The sequence below is a fragment of the Gallus gallus genome, chromosome Z, assembly GCF_016699485.2.
Source record: "Gallus gallus isolate bGalGal1 chromosome Z, bGalGal1.mat.broiler.GRCg7b, whole genome shotgun sequence".
NCBI classification, from domain to species: Eukaryota; Metazoa; Chordata; class Aves; order Galliformes; family Phasianidae; genus Gallus; species Gallus gallus.
This window is the reverse complement of record NC_052572.1, coordinates 46,110,342-46,132,941: the sequence shown is the minus strand read 5'-3', so window position 1 is coordinate 46,132,941 and position 22,600 is coordinate 46,110,342. Positions and strand designations below refer to the sequence as shown.

General features: G+C 40.7%; 1 protein-coding gene across 3 annotated transcripts in view; it reads left to right on the top strand.

Annotated features, from left to right (window-relative positions):
- Nucleotides 1–22,600, top strand: part of ADAMTS19 (ADAM metallopeptidase with thrombospondin type 1 motif, 19) — a 161,706-nt gene that overhangs the window by 23,585 nt on the left and 115,521 nt on the right. For all 3 annotated transcript variants that reach the window (XR_001464795.4, XM_004949266.5, XM_413968.8), the window contains exon 3: nt 19,503–19,668. Coding sequence is in view for 2 of the 3 variants with exons in the window: in XM_004949266.5 (XP_004949323.1) it covers nt 19,503–19,668 (166 nt within the window). In the remaining variant the exon portion in view is untranslated. The remainder of the gene's footprint in view (nt 1–19,502; nt 19,669–22,600) is intronic.

Genomic DNA, 22,600 nt, shown 5'->3' with positions numbered 1-22,600 from the left:
TGTTTTACTGAATTCTTCTGGAAATCAAATGGGAAACATACACTGACTTTTCTAGAAACTGACAGGAGCAAAACAAGTGGACTCTAAGAGTGATGTAACAGCGACATGTCTACAGACAGTTTATATTTTCAGTAAGGTGAAAAAGCAGAGAAGTTTGATTTAATTTGGCTTGTGAAGAGATAGTCACTTCAACCTGCACAGCTGCACAGAAAACTGTGGCTATTGGAGGGACTTCTGTCAGATTCCTGAGTTTCCCAACTGATTCCAGTGAAATCTGATTTTAAAACAATACAAGGAGTTTAGGAGGAATGCGTGCTTTTGTGCAAAAAATGCATTTGAGACGGATCAGAATTTATATATATATGTATTTATCAGCAATATCATTTTGCATGCAGTGAATACCTATTTACAAATGAGTAGTATAGTGAGTGCTTCTGAGATAGCATCATTTGTGGATTTAAGAGGATTTTTCAGTGTGTGTTTCTGCGTCTATTGCAAAACCCTATGAGATAAGAATAGAAGAAAGGGTAATAATAACTTCTTCAGAACTTTAAAGGTTATTAAAAAATTACAGAGTTTTAAACAGTATTCTCTCAAGGTGTTAATCATTAAAGATGTATATACTGTGCTGTAAGCTAAATTTTACTTTTTCTGAAATTTGTGTTAGTCTTTGGTAAAACAGGGTTTGTGTTCTAATTTTTAACACACTCTTCAATGTAATAGTTTGATTAAGAAAAATCTTAGACATGCATCATGTAATCTAAAATCCATTCTGGATAAACTCCATGAAAAATGATATAATCACCTGGGACCTCTCTGTGGGGGCTGGAGGATCAAGATCCCTCTCACTGTAAGAGAAGGGCAGGCTGACGACCACCTGATGAAACTAAACACGTACACATCTATGGGACCCGATGACATGCATCTTAGGGTCCTGATGGGACTGGGTGATGTAGTTGCCAAGCTACTCTCCATCATATTTAGAAATTCATGCCTGTTTGACAGAATCCTAGGTGAAAGGAAAAAGAGAAACATCACCATCATTTTTAATAAGGGTAGAAGGAGAGACCTGTGAAAATCAGGTAGCAGATCCTCTTGGAAGCTCGGTTAAGGCACGTGCAAGACAAAGAGGTCATTCAGGGCAATCACCATGATTTCACCAGGGGCAGATTGTGCCTGACCACTCCGCTAGCCTTCTATGATGGAGTGATGGTATCAGTAGATAAGGGAGGACTGACTAATATCATCAACCTGGGCTCCTTCAGGGCCTTTGACATGGTCTCACATGACATCCTTACCCCTGAATTGGAGAGACAGGGTTCTGAAAGGATGACTGTTTGCTTGAAGAAGTGGTTGGATGGTTGCAACTAGAGAGTTGCTATTGTTAGAACACAGGGGTTTGTTTTGGGCCTGGTGCTCTTCAATATTTTCAGCAACATAGGCAGTGGGATTGAGTTGCACCCTCAGCAAGGTTACGGATGAAACCAAGCTGAGTGATGCAGCTGGTAGAACAGAAAGAAGGGATGCTATCCAAAGGGACCTGGGCAGGATAGAGAAGTAGGCCCACATGAACCAAGGCTCAACCAGGCAAAATGCAAAATGCAGCACTTAGAATCATAGAATAGCTCAGGTTGGAAAAGACCTTCAAGATCATAAAGTCCAACCACAATCTAACCATACTGCCCTAACACCCCTCCCCTAAATCATGTCCCTGAGCATTACATCCAAATGGTCTTAAAGCACATTCAGGGGTGGTGACTCAGCCACCTCCCTGGGGTGCCTATTCCAGTGCTTAAAAGCCCTTTCTGTAAAGAAGTGTTTCCTGCTATCCAACTAAACCTCCCCTGGCACAACTTGAGGCCATTTCCCCTCATCCTGCCACCTGTCACCGGTGAGAAGAGACCAACCCTGCACTTGCTGCAATCACCTTTCAGGTATTTGAAGAGAGCAGTAAGGTCTTCCCTCAGCCTCCCCTTCCCCAGACTAAACAGCTGCAGTTCCTTTAGTTGCTCTTTGTAGGGCATATACTCCAAGCCCTTCACAAGCCTTGTTGCTCTTCTTTGGTCCTGCTCCAGCACCTCAATGTCCTTTCTGTACTGAGGTGCCCAAAACCAAATGCAGTACTCGGCATGAGGCCTCACCAGTGCTGAGTACAGGGGCAGGATTACTTCCTTAGTCCTGCTCACCGCAGCATTCCTAATACAAGCCAGGATGCCATTGGCTTTCTTGGCCACCTGGGCACACTGCTGGCTCATATTCAGCTGATTGTCCATCAGTACACCCAGTTCCCTTTCTGTCCGGCAGCTTTCCAGCCACTCCTCCCCAAGCTTGTAGGGTTGCCTGGGGTTGTTGTGACCAAAATGCAGGACCTGACACTTGGCCCTATTGAAACTCATACAGTTTACCTTGGCCCATCGATGCAGTCTATCCAGGTTCCTGTGTAGTACCTTTCTATCCTTTGGCAGATCAGCACTCCCTCCCAGCTTGGTGTCGTCTGCAAACTTACTGAGGGTGCACTCAATCCCCTCATCAAGATCATTCATGAAGATGTTTAGTATGAGCAGCCCCAGTCCTGAGCTCTGGAGGACACCACTCATGACTGGCTGCCCAATGGATTCAAGTCCATTGATCACAACTCTTTGGGCCCAGCCATCCAGCCAGTGTTTCACCCAGTGGAGCACATACTCATCCAAACAATGGGCAGCCAGCTTCTCCACGAGGATGTTGTGAAGGACAGTGTCAGAGGCTTTCCTGAAGTCCAGGTAGACCACATTGACAGCCTTACCTTCATCCACTAAGCAAGTCACCTTGTCATAGAACGAAATCAGATTTGTCAAACGGGATCTACCATTCATGAACCCATGCTGACTGGGCCTGATCCCCTGGTTGACCTCTAATTGATCCAGGATGGCTCCTGAGATTATCCATTCCATAATTTTCCCTGGCACCAAGGTGAGACTGTTAGATCTATAGCTACCAGGATCATCTTTCTGGCCCTTTTTGAAGATGGGCATCACATTTGCCAATGTCCAGTCCATCAGGACAATCCTGGTTAGCCAGGACTAACAAAGGATGATGGAGAGTGGCTTGGCAACTACATCTGCCATCTCCTTCAGCGTTCTAGGCAGGACGCAGTAGGTTTGAGCAATCCCAGATATAAATAGACTAGGAAGAGAACTCATTGTAAACAGCTCTGTGGAGAGAGACTTGAGGGCAGTGATGGATGATAAGCTTGTCATGAGCCAGCAGTATGTGCTTGCAGCCTGGAAGGCCTACCATACCCTGGGCTGCATCAAAAGGGAGGTCACAAGGAGGGCAACGGAGGTGATTGTCCCCTTCTGCTCTGCCCTTGTGAAGACCCACCTGGAGTACAGTGTGCCAGCATGGGACCCACAGTGCAAGAAGGATGTGGAACAGTTAGACTGGGTCCAGAGGAGGGCCATGAGGATGATCAGAGGACTGGAGCTCCTCTCCTATGAAGAAAAGCAGAGGGAGATGATGGTCTTATTCAGCCTGTAGAAGAGAAGGCTCTGGGGTCTTTTGCTACTTATTGTGGCCTTTTGCTACTTAAATGGAACTCTATTTTTACACAGTATTACAGTGATAGGACAAGGGGGGATGGCTTTAAACTGAAGGGGAGATTTAGGTTAGGTTTTGTGAGGAAATTTTTTACTCAGAGGGGAGTGAGGCACTGGCACAAAGAGGCTGTGTATGCACCATCCCTGCAGGCATTCAAGGCCAGGTAGGATGGGGTCATGAGCAGCCTGGTCTGGTAGGTGGCAACCTGCTCAGGGCAGGAGGTTGGAACTGGATGGACTTTAATGTCTGCTTCAGTGCAAGGTATTCTATGATTCTAAAGCCTATTTTGAGTAAAGTACATGGAATATGAGTATGATATAATCTCCATACATTTATTATGACAATCAGGTACTGTATTATGGATAATCTTTCAGATTTTAATTTTTTTGGTTGAGTTTTTCAAATTTGGAAAACTTCGTGAGACAGAAGAAAACAAAGATGACAAACTACAGTGGGATGTATAATAAAAACGCTGAAGCAGAAAACAGATGTATAAGAGATGTATAGGAAGGTTATAACATTGTATTGATGCAGACAGGCTTTTGACATAGACATGAGTTGATGCATGTGTCTTTATAGCTTTTTCCTTCTTTACTCTGAAGTAGGCATGTCCAACCAGTCCCTATGGGCTCCATATGACCTGGGACAGCTAGTAATGCTGCCATCATGGTAGGGACTCTTCCTCACCAAGTGGTCTGGCCTGGCCCTGAGCACACATCTGTCAATCAGCAACAATCAAAACACCAGTCTTAGCTGAAACCAGAACAAGAGGAGGGCACAATGCGGTGCTAACTCTACTTCTTGCACCTGCCACACACACTCAGTTGAATTGAAACCCACATGTTCTGCACGACATAATACTTTAACCTACCAATGTGCGTGTGTGACATGTAAGTTTTTTCTTATTTGATTATTTAACTTGGGCTTGTGTTATTTTGTTTCACAAAAACAAGGTAAAATATCCCATTATGGTTTTTTTTAATGTTTTAACTAAACATATGTATATGAAAAAGTTTTATTAGTTATGTATGAGGGCTGCTCTGAAAGTAATGCCTCCTGTTTTATTATGTTGGCCCACGATGTCAGAGACAGATTTTGGTGGTATAGCAGTAGAGGATGAGCCTTCTTTTCAGTATTCCATATGTTTTGTTGCTGTGTGACAGATAGCAGCAGTGGGGCAGTCTGACAGAATGGCGTCCGACATGGAAGTGCATATGAAGCAAGGGTGTGTCACTGAATTCCTCCATGCAGAAATGATGGCACCCAGTAACATTCACTGATGATTACCGAGTGTTTCTGGAGATTAAACAATGCATATGAACACAGTGAGGTGGAAAGTTGTGTCTTTCAGCAGTGGTGACAGTAACAGTGGGTCACTTCCACTGGTGCAATTTTTTTACAAACACAGCATGCAGACTCTTGTTCATGACTGGCAAAATGCATTACTAATGCAATGTGACAATGTGGAAAAATACGTTCTTTTTTCTCAGTTTGCTCTCTCAAATAGTGTTATTGTGCTCTTTGTATCTGTTGTGGTTTAAATGGAAATGTATAGGAAGCATTATTTTCAAAGGGACCTGTGTACATTATTATATATTTGATGTATGGCCCAAGACAATTACTCTTCAGTTCAGTCCAGGCAAGCCAAAAGACTGGATATCCATTCTGTAAAGCTGAAATTAGTTGATATATTTTAAACCGTAGTAGTATCCTGTTAACACTGAAGAGCTGTATTCAAATGCTTGGAAAATCAGTTTGATCTACACTTAACGTTAATTTTACAGTATCTATTTATGATATTTTGATAGTAGCTGGAGAAAAATACACCTTATCACAGGTGTACAAGATGTATCCTCTAGCTTTGAAGACATTGTATTGCATCTGTGCAGGCTGATTATATCTTGAAGGTTAGTTTTCTTAGACGTGAGATGGAAATTTCTCAACATGACGTACAAAAATCCCAATATGTGAGTCTTTTTTTCTCAAGGTTGGAGTATTGATCATAGCCTGATAATATAAGGTACTCTGGGGCATTTTTATCTAACTTCTAATAAAGTCTAAGTCCTTAAGGAGTTAAACACAATTGAGACATTTCTGCAGATGCCACACATCACAAATGTAATAGCTGGCCATATAACTTCAGATATTTTTACTCTGTGAATGGCCAGTGGGTAAATAAATCTATGCAGAATTTTTGTGTGTCTGTTTTATCTTAAAAATTCAGTTTGCAGTTTAGAGATTTACATTCTAATGTTAGAGGTTTATCTTATAACTTCAGAGTTTTCGGTGTCTTTGAGAAAGAGGAATAGGAACTTCTCATTCTAAAAATTTACACTATTTGGGACCATTTGGGTGAGTAGATTTTTGCATAGCTGTGTGATTCTTTCATAGAGTACATATTGTCACTGGCTTCCCAGCTAAAAATCTGTTGCCTTTTCTTAGCTGCATTTTGGCAAAATATCTTGGAAAAATTCAAGTCTTTCAATACTGAGAACTGAATAACTAAAATTCAGAACTCAAAACTGTAATGGGAATCCTGTAGGCACTGAATCTGATTCATGGTCACAAAACAGTGTGTTCCTCGTGAGATTCTAACTACCTACTAAGCCTGCCATTTCTTTACTGCTCTTAGTGAGTAGAATGCTGAAAGGTATAGAGTCCTTTCCAGGTCTGTCAGGAAGAACTTCATCATCCTCATCTGCAATGAAAAGATGTACTTTCACTAGAAAAGCTGCTGTATCTTAAATAAAGTTTTGAAATGAAATTAAAGTAAGATTCATGGTTCAGAGTTAAAAAATGTTGAAACTGTAGAATATTAGTTTGAGAAAAATTCAGTATTGCTGTTGGAAGTTTATTTTGGCATTACACCAGTATTTGCTATCCTGGATTTTTTTTCTTTTTTTCTTATGATTTCACTGCACTTGCAGTAAAACATACATGCATTTCTGATGGTGTTGATTTAACTTTGGGTTGAAGCTTTTAACTTATAAGGATAGTTCAGAAAGAAAAGGGAAAAGTCAAAGTAGGATTAATAGGTTGCCAAAGTATTTTCATGGAAAAAGAAAGGGAGGGAGTTGAGGAATTAATTCTGCTTGTATCTTGTTGCAGTTCACAATACACAGTCCGTTATTTTTAAATTTGTTTTATTGCATAATCCCTAGTAATCATTAGAATGTACATCTATGCTGAATTGATTTTAAAGATCAAGTGATATTTAATGCGTTTAGAGTTGGGTTTCATAAACACAAAATGTTATGTGTAAAAGACCAGTAGTAAATATTCTGAAGGTATATATATAAAAATAATAGTCACAGGAATGGCTACTAAATAGTATGTATTCATTGTTAACATTTTTTCTTTTAGAGAGTGGCTGATAAAATTAGAGATGGCACAATTTACTGTTATATAGACTTATATACAGTCTAAATATACAGTCTAAATCTCCCTTCTTTTAGTTTGAAACCATTTCCCCTTGTCCTATCACAACAGACCCTGCTAAGGAGTCTGTCCCCTTCTTTCTTTCAGCCCCAGTTTAGATACTGAAAGGCCACTATCAGATGTCCCCAGAGCCGTCTCTTCTCCAGTCTGAATAGCCCCCCAGCCTGTCCTCACAAGGAGGTGTTCCATCCCTTGGATTGTTTTTGTGGTCCTCTTCTGGATCCACTCCAACAGGTCCATGTCTCTCCTATACTGATGACTCCACATCTGGACGCATTACTCCAAGTGAGGCCACACCAGTACAGAGTAGAGGGGCAGAATCTTCTCCCTTGCCCTACTGGCCATGTTTCTTTTAAAGCAGTCCAGGATGTGAATCGCTTTCTGGGTTGGGAGGGCACCTTCTTGGCTCATATCCAGTTTGCCACCTACCAGCACCCTCAAGTCCTTTTTGGCAGGGCCATGCTCTATCCTTTTGTTCCTCAGACTGCATTTATAGTAGGGGTTGCCTTGCCCTACACAACCTCCTGGGTGGACCTTCCACTGGATCCTCTTTTATGTGTCTCTTGAGTTTCAGACCCTCAAACCTATGGTGTAAAGGCACTTGAGAAGGTGAGGTAGGTAAGGAGGGAGTTCGCCTGTGATGCTGAGCTGGGACCTGTTTCCATTCTTCCTCTTTTCTTAGGTTCCTTCCCCCTGCTTGATGGTGACAGGGCAGGTGGTCCACTACTATTTGGAGTGTATCACCCTGCTGCCTTTCTCTTAGGTGTGGTTGGAAATTGCTGCACCAATCTGTCTCCTGCTCACACTTCCTGACTGTCCTTAATCTCTCTCTCCATCTTTTCCTTGAACTCTGCCACCACATTGAGCATATCATCCACCTGCTCACATCTCACACAGGTCGTACCTCTATCATCCTCCAATGGCAACAGCATGCTCAGGCACTCCGTGCAGCCAGAGATCTGAACTGCCTAATTTCTGGTCAGATTCTGGGTAGCCACATTCTTTTTGGCGAGAGCTTTCTGCCTTGTGGAGGACATGGACAGATTTGTTGTCTGAGAAGCAGCCAATAGGTGAACTGGTCTCCCAGGTGGAGAGGGATACTCTGCTCTTCCTGCTCACCCATCCTGTGCAAGCTGCCACACAAACTTTAGCTGAATGGCAGAACCTTGGGTAAAGAAATGATCCATTATGCATCATATTACCTGCGAGAAATATGGGCAGTTCAGTAGGCTGTAGAGGAGGAGGCACACATTGGCTGTGAAGGCAGGCCAGAAAAGTATCGCTTTTCTGGAAGGAACACAGGATGTTTTAGGAGAATATATTTATTTTGAGGAGGTGCAATGCATGTTGTCAAGGAAAGGCATTTTGTGGGTTGAGAGGGAAGAACTGAGATGTGCAAAGGGATTTCTGACTGCAAGAGACAGGTTCAGTTCAATTCAATGGGGAAAATATAATCATATCAAAGCAGTCTTCTTTGAAGTCCTAGTAAATGTGGAAAACTCAAATAAAACTCGATAGGTATTTCACATCCCTATCAGTTTTGCAGTTGTGACCATACATTGTGCTGCCTCAACTGCCTTGTTTTCGAGGTATATTACAGTGGTCCCATTTCTCAAGTGATATTTAGGAGGCTGTTAATCGTTTATCAATTGAGAGATCAGTACTTGACATTATTAACTCATTTCCAAAGCTATGAATCTGTTGTCTCCTTTGAATTCTGGTTCGCTCCTGGACAGCACTGGATTTGACCAACCATGTCTGTAAGCACTTGCAAAGCAGGGATCACAAGAATAGTTTTTCAATGGATGTGTTAATAACTATAAGTGGGAAAATGGGAAAAAAAGAGTCAAAATAAAGTGGAATCTGTAAGTTAAATAACCCTATATTCAATCTTAATACTTAAGAATCCTAAATTCTTTTGCAGCCTTATCATAGTGTAGGTTTTACTGATGCTCTTGATTTGTTTTTGAGATCTCGTTTACTGATACTGGAAAAAGAAAGCTAGTTTTACTGTACATTTTTAGTTTTACTTTTTTTATCCAGTCAACTTTTTTAATACTTTAGAACTTTAAGCCTTCATGTGTAGCAAATTAATCTTTAATAGTTCTTTGTTACTTGTAATCTTGAGAACAAATAAATTGTTCTATTTTTTTTTTCCACTTCACTGAAAATCTGTGCATACTATAAAGCTATCGGAACTGCTACCATGGAGGCTGTAACTGCATGCCCTACATGTTTTCTCTGTTATATTGTTTCTTGCCATCTGCTACTTTGTATTATCAGAGATAGAATACCTACAGTATTGACCTTTCTTCTGACCGAGTGCAGTTGTTTGTATATTTGATATAGATATTATATTCATCAGTAATTTTACCAGTGATACAAATGATAAGCCAGTCTAGAAACTTTGCTACATGAAAAATTTCTTTAAGAAATTTCTTTAAGATGTAAAGATTTGAGAAAGGAAAATCTGAAAGATGATGCACTTTAAGTAATTTTTTTGAAAGATATCCCTTTAAAAAATTTCATGAGAAATGAAAATATATCAAATGTCTCCAGTAAGGACAGGTACAAGTGCTAAAATCTATTTTACATATTTACATTCAGTAAAGCTAACATCTCAAATATCTGATAACATCTTGTGATAGATCTCAAACAAGTTAAAAATAATTTATTGTACTTGCACAGCCTTATTAAAACATTTTTATTATATAGATAGCTAATGATTGTTTATGATGATCTCTTAAGTATGCTGTACTTTGTTTAAATATCATTCTGCACTTTGAGGACAGTTTAAAAATCATCACAAATTTGAGTAGTGCTTGTATGAATACAGAAGTAATTTTTAATAATGTGTTTACAGAGACATAAAAAAGGTCTAAAAAAGGAAATATTTCTGGCTAGGAAATGTGATACTTGGAATCTTGAGGAAACGCCAGACATCTTTGGATATGTCTGGCAATGAATCAATGGGGAAATGGTAGTTTTAAGGACAACGCAAAATCCCTATAAGCATACCTGGCATCTGTAGTTTCCTTATCCTTGTGTGCCCTTTGGTTTATTTTCTTTTCAACAAACCACATTCTGTTGCGTACTTGTCCATTTTGTAAGCAAGTTACATTTTATTCTCCACTTTCTGCTTGAGATTCTTGCTCAGGTGGATAAGTATATGTCAAAAACAGCACTGGTGAAATATGTCAAAATCTGTGAACCTGCCTCAATTTTGCATGCATCACTATTCCACTACTTCATTAATCTATAGCAGAAAGAAATTTTTCTGTATCTGTGGCATCAGTTTGTTATGATGTAAGTAGTCATCATCTTAAACATTATGAGAATGGAATCCTGTGGATAGTAATCTTCCCAAAGTTTCAGGATAATGTTTATCTTAAACTCCTACTTCCAGTGTGATGTAAAAGAGTTAAAAAACTAAGAAAAGGTTGTTTCTATAGATCTTAAATCTTGGGGATAGTACCTGAAAGTGTGCTTCTAACTCAGTAGTCTCTGTAAAACTGTCAGTGTTCTCCCTCTATCAGAGCTGTAAGGAAGGTATGGTGTTATGCATATATGCATACTTACGTAAGGGCTGATCCTACCATTAGAAGATCAGAAAGGGTTGGATTGCATGTCATACCAGCAGCTGAAAGCCCATCAATAGAGATAATGCTACCCCACCCCTAGTGTTACTCCTCCTAATTCTGTGCAGCAGCTTGGAAGGAGCAGATAGACAGAGAAAACCTCTAGGAAAAGTATGAAGTGTGTACTGTACTCAGCCTGGAAATGCAGTTGATTGAAAACAGAAAATGCTAGCACTTATGGATAGTTTCCTCAGCTTTCAGCGATGAATGTACTCAAAGACTGAAAGATGTAGTGTGCTTGAATAGCAAGAATATACATAGTGTTTATGCTGTTATTTACAGTTTGAAAAGTTGCTTAAGTTTGCTTTATTAAGAGCTAAAGAGTTTAATTGCTGTTGTTTTTCAGCTAACAAGTCCTGATAGCACTGTTAGAATCACGATACTGACTTTGATCTGTAGTTTAAAACCTGCTTCAAACTGAACACCAATATGCATGTTAAAGGTTTTACCTCATAACTGAAATCTCTAATTTCTGAGGCATTTTATGAAGAGTACAAATCTGTAGATTACCACAACATGTTTTAAAACTGGCATAACATGTTTTAAAACTAGTAAAATAAGAATTGTCTTTGTAAGTGTGTATTGCGGAAATCCCTTCATGTTTGTACCACAGATGACATTAATATTCCTGTGAGTTCTGAGGATCTAGTTCATCTCTCACATTAATATTTTGGTGCTGATAGTTGCAATATTCTTATTAAACACTGTCTGCATCAGATATGAGTTAATTTTCCCTGTGATAACCTTGCTGTTTGCCTTAGGCAGCATGGCGAGGGTGTGAAAAAGCAGAGCTTTGTACAGCTGGGCCTTGCATACTGATCGCTTGCATCTGCTTCACAAGATAGTGGAAAAATAACTGTGTGGAAGACTTTCATTGAGATCACGACAAGGCAATATTATGCCCATTGACTGCTGAAATCTAGTTTGTGGAATCCATAAAAGCACACAAAAAAAGCCAGACAGAAAGCAGGAAAGGTGTAACACCATGGGAGTCTTATTTCACACAAGAATTAGGACATTTTTAATCTACTGTTTGTTTTGGGAAACACATCCTTATTAGATACTTCTATGCAGATGGAAGCTTGCGGCTGACAGTAATAACCCATAGGAAGGAGACAGGAATTTAATTCTGTATTACATCATGTGTTGTCAGCAAGAGCAGTGTGGTTTATTTCAAGTCCTGCTCTTGTTCCATAGATTTTTAAAGTCATTATTCTTTTAAATGTCTGTACTGGGTGCAGGAACCTAGGTGATGGCCAGGGCCTGCTGGGCTCCTCTGTGAGGTGAGGCTGGAGGGTGCAGCTGGTTTCAGCTGGATCCACCGCCACAGGGGCACAGCTAGGCCCAGCAGCCACAGGCAGGTGCCTCTGTAACAGCATCTTCAGAAAGGGGTAAAACTGTTCTTCACAGTGTGAGGAGGGAAGGAAAAATTGAGAGAATCAGCCTGGCGAAAAGCAAGGCCGGAGGATAAAGAGGTGCTTTAGGTGTTGAAGCAGAGATCTCCCTACAGCCCATGGAGAAGCCTGTGATGGAGTGGTACCCACCATCTGACAGTTTGCCCAGGACCTGAATGTGCTCTAAAGGAAACTGTAACCAGGAACAAATGTGTCCCAAAGGACTGCAGTTCATGGAGTAGACCCACAGTAAACCAGGGGTGAAATGTGAGGAGGATGTAGCAGACTGTACCTCTCATCCTCTGTACCACTCAGGAACCGGGAGAAGAAGACGTTTTAATTTGTCTTTGTTACTCACTATCCAAATCTGCTTTGATTGGCAATAAATTAATTTTCACCAGGACCTACTTGTTTGTGATGGTAATTGTTAAGTGTTCTCCCTGTCCTTGACTCATGAGCTTTATTCATCCTTTTATCTCTCCAATCTTCTGGGGAGGGGGAAGAAAAGAGAGCAACTAGATGGATGTCTGAAAAGCAGCCAAGATCAATCCACCATAGAGGTGAATGAATGAAGGAATGAGATGTTTTACTCTGATATGTCAGTCATCAGGGTTGGAAACTACTATCTTGTAAGTAGACCACCGAGAACTCATCCTTCAGAACTTGTATACTGTTTCTTTAAAAGGGTAAAACAGCCTTCTGATGTTTGTGATGGTACTTTGAAGTCTGTGGTAGGATGTCTGCCTTGATTTTTTTCTTGAAACTCTATGTTGGAAACAGCACAACGCATTGGCAAGTTACTATTTCATAATTGTCTCCTGGTATCTCCTCTTTGCCGGTGCTAACTGTACCCTAAGTCATCTATTCTGAAGAAATTCCTATTCTTAGGAAAGCATATTCATTTTAATTAATTTTCTTTGCGGCCTTAGTTCTGTAAATTGTACAGGAAACAATATAATGTTCAAATTATCAACTTTGGATGATAACAAGCTGTTACGCTGAATTGGTGTGCAAGGAAGTATATGTAGGAATTTAAAAAGTTATTTACCAATGAAGAAATTTCCCAGCTTATAACTGGAATCTGGTGACTATGTGTAGAGGTAGTCTTCACAGATTAATTTCAGTTTCATGTTACCTTGTCATGGTAACATAATTGTAGCGGAAACAGTAGAATTACTCTAAGTTTCGTAACATGATATTTGAAATAAAGTGACAAAGTAGTTTCTCTTACAGTGTCTTTAATTAGTTGGGATTGCTGAGAATATGCGGATGTACATATGCATAATACACATTTTTCATCTCTGATCTGTGATATTCATCTGTGGATGAAAGAAAAAACTATTTTCTTACTTCAGAAGAAATCTGTCTTCAGTTTCTGTGATTGTGGGTGTATTTTAGATCTCAGCTATTTTTATTTTAGATAAAGCAAAATTTTAGTCTTCTTTCAGGACTAGTGTTCCCACATATCTTTTTTGCTTTGTTTTATTTTAGGAAAGTGAAAAATGTCAATATGTGAACATATGTTGTAGAAAGCTTTTATCTATGAAGACAAGAGTCCACACTAAACTACGTATGATGGATTTGTGTCCATTTCAAATGGTCTATTCTTTGTCCTAGGCATCTTTCTATATGCCTGTTTAATGAAGTCAGACCCACACTTTTAAGATCTCTCTATATGGCATAGATTAAGTTGCAGAGCAAGTACTCATTTTGTTCTTTCTGAAGAACTCAAAATAATTTTTACCACATGAGATTGCCCTGAGCTTAAACTGAGATACAGGTTACATTTGACTTCTTTTTTACTCGAGGTGAGAAACTATAAAATGCAGGAATACATGAACTGAGGGAAAAAAAATCAGGTTATATTGTTTTTGCATAAGATAAATGCATCATCTTGGCAGATTTTTCACTTGCAGCACTGGTAGCTTATTCCACTGAAGTTGGTGAGATAGATAAGTTCCTCAGAACTCACTTCAGAAAGCTACTTAGTTGTACTCCAGTTGCATGTTATTTCTTACAGTTTTTAATCTTTGTCTGATTATGTGCTTTCATGACATAGAAGTTTTACCATTTAATCTGACCAAAGTCTGTATTTAGACTCATCCAATATCCAAATAAACTTCAAAAATGTGTTGCTTAAATGCCCAGCTTTCAATTTCTCTTTTGTTGTGTTCAGGTTTACAGAAGTTGTTCTTACTTCCACTTGTAATGATTAAGAAGAGTTAGGGTTATAGTTGTAAGGATAGGGATTCAACATTGCTTTTCTATCTGTGAAATTGTTCAAGAAGTGGAAAAATAGTGATACATTTTTTTAAAACAATCAAAATAATCACAAAGATTATTTTATAGAATCATAGAATCATAGAATGGCCTGTGTTGAAAAGGACCTCAAAGGTCATCTTCTTTTAACCCCCCTGCTGTGGGCAGGATCACCAACCACTAGACCAGGCTGCCTCATCCAGCCAGGCCTCATCCAGCCTGGCCTTGAGTGCCTCCAAGGGCAACCAGTTCCAGTGTGTCACCACCTTCTGAGTGAAAAATTTCCTCCTAATATCTAACCTCAGTCTCCCCTGTCTTAGTTTAAAACTACTGTCCCTTGTCCTACCACTATAAACCCATGTAAACAACTGTTCCCCCACCTGTTTACTGGAAGGCCACAATGAGGTCACCCCAGAGCCTTCTCTTCTCCAAGCTAAACGAGCCCAGATCCCTCAACCTTTCCTCATAGGAGAGATTCTTCAGCCCTCTGATCATCTTAGTAACCCTCCTCTGGACCAGATCCATGAGCTCTGCATCATTCTTGAGCTGGGGGCTCCAGGCCTGGACACAGTACTCCAGATGGGGCCTCACAAGAGCTGAGTAGAGGGGGACAATCACTTCCCTCTCCCTGCTGGCTACCCCCTTTTTAATGCAGCCCAGGATACAGTTGTCTTTTTGGGCTGCAAGCGCACACTGCTGGCTCACATCCAGCTTCTTGTCTACCAGAACCCCCAAGTCCTTCTCCTCAGGGCTGCTCTCAGGCAGTTCTTTGGTCTGTCTAAATCCCTGGATTGCCTCAGCCCATGTGTAACACCTTGCACTTGGCCTTGTTGAACCCCATTAGTTTCACATGGGCCCAGTTCTCCAACCTGTCCAGGTCCTTCTGGGGAGTGCTGAGCGTGCACTCGATTCCAGTGTCTATGTCACTGATAAAGATGTTGAAGAGCACTGATCCCAAGATCCACCCACAGGGGACACTGCTTGTGACCTGCCTCCACTCAGACAGAGAACTGCTGATCATATCCCTTTGGCTTCAACCAGCCAACCAATTCTTAATCCATTGAGTAGTCCATCTCTCAAATCCATTCTTCTCCAATTTAGTAAGAAGGATGTGGTGTGGGACCATGTTAAAGGCTTTGCAGAAGACCAGGTAGATGACATCCATTTGGTTACTCAAATTTATCTGAAAATTACCCATTTAATATATATAAATGAAGATAATTTTATTAAATAATATTTACATCAGTTTTCAGTTCTCTAATTTATGTCTGAGGAGTCTGGGAATATTAGTTCTCAGCCAGTGAACTAACTTTCTATTTATGTAAGCAGCTGAAAGCCAACACAAAATGTCACTGATCCCAGCACAGCTTCTCAATATGTCAAATTGAAAAAGGAAGGCAGGCAAGAATGCCAGGAGGCCTTTGTGAATCAACAAGGAGATACTGAACTTGCTTAAGCCCAAAAAGAAAGCCTATAGGGAGTGGAAGCAGGAACAGGTTACGTGGGAGGGCTACACAGAATTTGTCCAAGCAGCCAGGGATCAGGTTAGGAAAGCTGAAACCCAGACAGAATTAAATCTAGCCAGAGACAAAAAGGAAAACAAGAAGAAGTTCTAGAAGTATAACTGTGATAAAAAGAAAGTCAGGAAACAGGTAGGCCCTCTCTGAAAGGAAACTGGAGACATGGTCATGAGGGATACTGAGACAACTGAGATGCTCAAAGACTTCCTTGTCTTGGTCTTCACTGGTAGGGGCTCTAGCCACACCACCCAAGTTGTGGAAAACAATGGGAAGAACTTGGAGAAGGTATATCTGCCTGGTGTAAGTGAAAATTAGGTTTGAGTTCATCTAAAGAACCAGAAGGTGCACCTGTCCATGGGCCCTGACGAGGTCCACCCACAGGTTCTGAGGGAACGGGCAGATGAAGTTGCCAAGCTGCTATCCATCACATTTGAAAAGTCATGGCAGTCTGGTGAAGTTCCCACTGATGGGAAAAGGGGAAATATATCCCCATTTTCAAGAAGGGAAAAAAAGGAGATCTAGGGAACTACAAGCCAGTCAGTCTCACCTCTGTGCCTGGCAAGATCACGGAGCAGATCCTCCTGAAGGCCCTACTACGGCACGTGGAAAATAAAGATGAGGTGATAGGTGGTAACCAACTAAAGACTTCACTAAAGACAAGTCATGCCTGACAAGCTGGGTGGCCTTTTATGATGGAGTTACAGCGTCAGTGGATAAGGGAAGAGCAACTGATGTCATCTACCTGGTCTTGTGCAAAGCATTCTGGTTGCCAAATGGGAGAAAAATGGACTTGATGGGTGGACCACTTGCTGGGTAAGGAATTGGACAGATGATTGCACTCTGAGAGTTGTGATCAACAACTCAGTGTTCACACAGAGACCTGTAATGAGTGGTGCTCCTCAGAGATCGGTGCTGGGACCGGTGTTATTTAAGGTCTTCATAGGCGACGTGGACAGTGGGATTGAGTGCACCCTCAGCAAGTTTGCAGATGACACCATGCTGAGTGGTGCAGCTGACATGCTAAAGGGAAGGGATGCTCTCCGGAGGAACCTGCACAGGCTTGAGAGGTGGACCCATTCCAACCCCATGAAGTTCAACAAGGCTAAGTGTAAGGTCCTGCAGCCAGGCTGGGGCAATCCCAAGCACACACACAGGTTGGGCAGAGAATGGCTTGAGAGCAGCCCTCAGGAGAAGAAGGATTTGGGAGTTATGGTTATGAATGATTCAGCACGAGCAGGCAATGTGCACTTGCAGCCCAGAAGGCCAACTGTATTGTGGGTTGCATCGAGAGAAGTGTGACCAGCAGATTGAGGGAGGTGATTCTGCCCCTGTATTCTGCTGGGACTCTACCTGGAGTACAGCATCCAGTTCTGGAGCCCCCAGCGCAAGAAGGGCATGGAGTTGTTGAAGCATGTCCAGAGGAGGGCCACAAAGATGATGAGAGATCTGGAGCACCTTCCCTATGAAGTCAGGCTGAGAGAACTGCAACTCATCAGCCTGTGGAAGAGAAGGCTCCATGGGGACCTTACATTGGCCTTTCAGTACCCAAAGGGGGCCTTCAGGAAAGCTGAGGAGGGATTTTTTTATAAGGTCTGGTAGAGACAGGGCAAGTGGAAATGGTTTTAAACTGGAAGAGGGTAGATTTAGACTAGATATAAGGAAGAAATTCTTTTCTGTGAGGGTGGTGAGATACTGGAAGAAGCTGTCCAGTGAGACTGTGGTTGCCCCCTGCCTTGAACCATTCAAGGCCAGGCTGGATGGGGCTTTGAACAACCTGGTCGGGAGGGAGGTGTCCCTGCCTATAGCAGGGGGGTTGGAACTAGATGATCTCTAAGGTCCCTTCCAACCCAAACTATTCTATGATTCTATGATTCTATAAATCACAGTTTGTATAACAGCATCTTAAAGCTGTGGTTTCTTTTCACAGTGAGAATGAAGACGGAATAATTGTGGCAGATAGGCTGTGATATAAAAAAAATAAAAAATTGTGCCTAAATGAAATTCAGCATTAGAAATAAAAATGAAACAAAATGTAGTTATACATTTTACTGCATTTAAAAGTTGTGTTTTTAAATAATACTTTTAAAACCACTATTTTTTATAGTTAAGTATTAGCATGGTTAATTGTCTTATCAGGGTAAGTTTATTCAGGATATGTAGAAATACCAGTTGGTATGTGTACAAAAAGTGCCTAATGATATATATGTAGTTCATCTTCTGTGTGATATTCATACATCACGGTGAAGGTGAGCTGACCTAAAAACAGGTCAACAAACTTAACTACTTAGAAGTTTCTGTACAGTGTTTGTGATGAATTTCCAACAACCGTTCAGGATTCTGCAGCCAGTGTGGCTGCGTGTATTCCTTCTTATTTGATGTGATAGTGGATAAAGAAAGGGTCTTTGTGTTTTATTTCTGTTTGTTTGTTCGCTTGTTTGTTTTAAAAATAATGCCCAAGTAGGTTTGAAAGAAGACATACTTTGTAATTCCCATAAAATTTTTTTTTGTTTTCTTGTTTGGATTAGAATCTATTTTTGATGGCAGAATATTCAATATGACAATGCCACCTGCATAATTCCAGAAGTGACAAAATTCTTCACTATTTCTGTCCATTTGTTTTCCGTGGAAACATTCAGAAGAGGTCTTTGCTTCTTTTAGCCAGCTGTACCACGTTTTCTTATTGTAGTAAAACTGCTTAGTACATTTTTCAGTTTAGAGAATGAGAAAGTTCATCATCAGTCCTACTGATGATATTTGCAGATGGAAAAAAAAAAAAAAAAAACACAGGAAAGCAGTTTGATCCTCCCAGTGTTAGTGACTCTGATAGGAATTTATGTTTTGGCATTTTAACAATTTGACCTGAGTTAGTGTTCTATGTAAATTATATACATAAATTATATTTATTTGCTTATTTATTTTAGCTTTAGCCAAACTCTTGTGACAGTAGATATGTATCTGGATTTTTCTGTATATTTGTGTGCATAACTGTGTTGGGAAAGGAAAAAAAGCTAAATGGTCGTAGTAGAATGTTTTTTTGTTGTTGTTTTGTTTTGCTTTAGCTGCTTGCATTCAGCTGGGCTTGCTGTCTCTATCTATGTATTTAATTATTTACTTTAAGTACTTATTTAAGTTGAAAATGTGCAAAAAGAGTGTCATAATAAGACTTATAGGGTTTCATAGTTGTTCAGAATGTATTCATACTCCCCAAATTACTCCTGATATTTCATTTAATATGGTTATAAAAAATGTGACAATACAATGAGTTATTAAAAGAAGTGTATAGACTTTTGTGTACATACTGTACATATTTAAATGACCCCATGGGTCTCCCAAAGCAAGCTTTTAACGTTCCAGATTTTTTACTGTGCATCTAGTACTGGCATGTAGCCACCCACCCACAAGTTTTGTTGAAATAAATCAAATTTATTCCAATTCACTCAAGAAGAAGGTCTTGTAAAATATAAAGGTAGTCACCTAGCTAGTAAGGTTACTAAAACAAAAATTTTTCTTAAATAGAGTAGGGCTCTTCTTGTGTGTGGTTTTTTTTTTTGTTTGTTTGTTTCTTTGGTTTTTTTTTGTTTTTGTTTTTGTTTATTTCTGATTCTGTGGACTGTGTATACAATGACATAGCTTCTTAAATTCTTATCTTGTGTTCCTTTTCTTTTCCTTTGCAGATGGGGTTTATACAGATTAATGAGGACTTCATATTTATTGAGCCACTCAATCACACTTTGGCTGTGACAGGTCACGCACACAGGGTGTACAGACGAAAAAGGTCCGTAGAGGAGAAAATTACTGAAAAAGCAACTTCTCAGAATCGGTACTGTGGTGTCGTTACAGGTAATACACAAATCTTACTGAACAGACTTAAAATAGTGGACATGTATTTAAGATCTGTAGGCAGTAGTTAAAAACTAACAAAAGCATATTTGATTATTTTTATAGTAGTAATTATGGTCAAATTCAAGGTGGCATGCCGAGACTGCTGTTTCATCTGTCAGAAGGTGGAATTATCTGTTGCAGAATAGACAAGTGTGATGATCCATTATATTTGAAAGGAGAAAATTTGGGGCCATTTTTTATTTCAGTCTAACAACTACAGCCTACTTGTCCCAGTCTATTGTCTTAGTACTATTGTCTTAGGAGTTGCTGGTTTACTTACTATGTGCAGTGTTTGTACTTATTATTCAATTTTAGAACATAAGCACAGATCATCACAGTTTCAGTTGTTAATGTTTTGAATGTCCATGCAAGTCAGACACTGATTTCAAATGACCTTTGTAACAGTGTTCATCTTTCATGTTTGTCACTTAAAATAAATGTGAAATTCATCTTCCTTACTGGGTGGTAGGAACAGTTTTTTTTTCAAGTAAAAGGGCTTCAAAAAAAGTCTGGTACATAATGATCACTTAGTAATGAGGAGAAAAGAGCTTTTGTGGAAAATCATACTCAGCTGTTCCTTCTTAATTTACGGCTTCTTTTCTTCAGAGGATAGAAGACATGAGCTGAGGATATTTTTAATGAGGTAGGAAATTATCGTAGAATCATAGAAAAGTAGAATAGCTCAGGTTGGAAAAGACCTTCAAGATCATAAAGTCCAACCACAATCTAACCATACTGCCCTAACACCCCTCCCCTAAATCATGTCCCTGAGCACTACATCCAAATGGTTTTAAAAGACATTCAGGGGTGGTGACTCAGCCACCTCCCTGGGGTGCCTATTCCAGTGCTTAACAACCCTTTCTGTAAAGAAGTGTTTCCTGCTATCCAACCTAAACCTCCCCTGGCACAACTTGAGGCCATTTCCCCTCATCCTGCCACCTGTCACCGGTGAGAAGAGACCAACCCCGCACTTGCTGCAATCACCTTTCAGGTATTTGAAGAGAGCAGTAAGGTCTTCCCTCAGCCTCCTCTTCCCCAGACTAAACAGCCACAGTTCCTTTAGTTGCTCTTTGTAGGGCATATACTCCAAGCCCTTCACAAGCCTTGTTGCTCTTCTTTGGTCCTGCTCCAGCACCTCAATGTCCTTTCTGTACTGAGGTGCGCAAAACCAAACGCAGTACTCGGCGTGAGGCCTCACCAGTGCTGAGTACAGGGGCAGGATTACTTCCTTAGTCCTGCTCACCGCAGCATTCCTAATACAAGCCGGGATGCCATTGGCTTTCTTGGCCACCTGGGCACACTGCTGGCTCATATTCAGCTGATTGTCCATCAGTACACCCAGTTCCCTTTCTGTCCGGCAGCTTTCCAGCCACTTCTCCCCAAGCTTGTAGGGTTGCCTGGGGTTGTTGTGACCAAAATGCAGGACCTGACACTTGGCCCTATTGAAACTCATACAGTTTACCTTGGCCCATCGATGCAGTCTATCCAGGTTCCTGTGTAGTACCTTTCTATCCTTTGGCAGATCAGCACTCCCTCCCAGCTTGGTGTCGTCTGCAAACTTACTGAGGGTGCACTCAATCCCCTCATCAAGATCATTCATGAAGATGTTTAGTATGAGCAGCCCCAGTCCTGAGCTCTGGAGGACACCACTCATGACTGGCTGCCCAATGGATTCAAGTCCATTGATCACAACTCTTTGGGCCCAGCCATCCAGCCAGTGTTTCACCCAGTGGAGCACATACTCATCCAAACAATGGGCAGCCAGCTTCTCCACGAGGATGTTGTGAAGGACAGTGTCAGAGGCTTTCCTGAAGTCCAGGTAGACCACATTGACAGCCTTACCTTCATCCACTAAGCAAGTCACCTTGTCATAGAACGAAATCAGATTTGTCAAACGGGATGTACCATTCATGAACCCATGCTGACTGGGCCTGATCCCCTGGTTGACCTCTAATTGATCCATTGATGGCTCCTGAGATTATCCATTCCATAACTTTCCCTGGCACCAAGGTGAGACTGTTAGATCTATAGCTACCAGGATCATCTTTCTGGCCCTTTTTGAAGATGGGCATCACATTTGCCAATGTCCAGTCCACCAGGACAATCCCGGTTAGCCAGGACTAACAAAGGATGATGGAGAGTGGCTTGGCAACTACATCTGCCATCTCCTTCAGCATTCTAGGCAGGACGCAGTAGGTTTGAGCAATCCCAGATATAAATAAGGATTAGGAAAAGAACTCATTGTAAACAGCTCTGTGGAGCTCTGAAGATTTAACTCCATTGAGCACAACTCTTTGGGCCCAGCCATCCAGCCAAAGTTTCACCCAGATATTTTTTTTCCGGAAATGAACCAGAATAAGTTTGCAAATTTACAAATTTACAGGCTTTTTTTTTTTTTTTCTTTTTTTCATGTCTCCTAGTTTTCTGAAAAAGAAATATTGATCAACTGCAAGGAAATAGCAGAGGACCAGTGATGTGGCTTGGAATATGGATTGTATGTCATTTAGTATGAGGCAGAAGGAAATTTCTCTTCAAAGAAGTTGTTCTTTCAACCTGGTGAAGAAAGAGAAAGGGTAGATGCAGATGCAAACTTCTGGTGCTGAAAGGGGTTGTATATAGGAGATGGATCCAGTGCTATGTATATATATATCCAGTGCTATATATATAGGAGATGGATCCATCCTGCTATGGCAGGATGAAACACAACAGTTATAATTTTCTTTCTGGGAAATTTCAATTGTGCATAAGGGAAAAAAAAATCTCATCAAGGATGAAGGATTTTTCGTAGAGAGTCTGTAGGGTCAGCATCCTCAGTGATTTATAAAATGCAGCTGGAAATAGATCCTAAGAGACCTGATTTTTCTTTTGCCCTGCTTGGAGCAGGGGATTG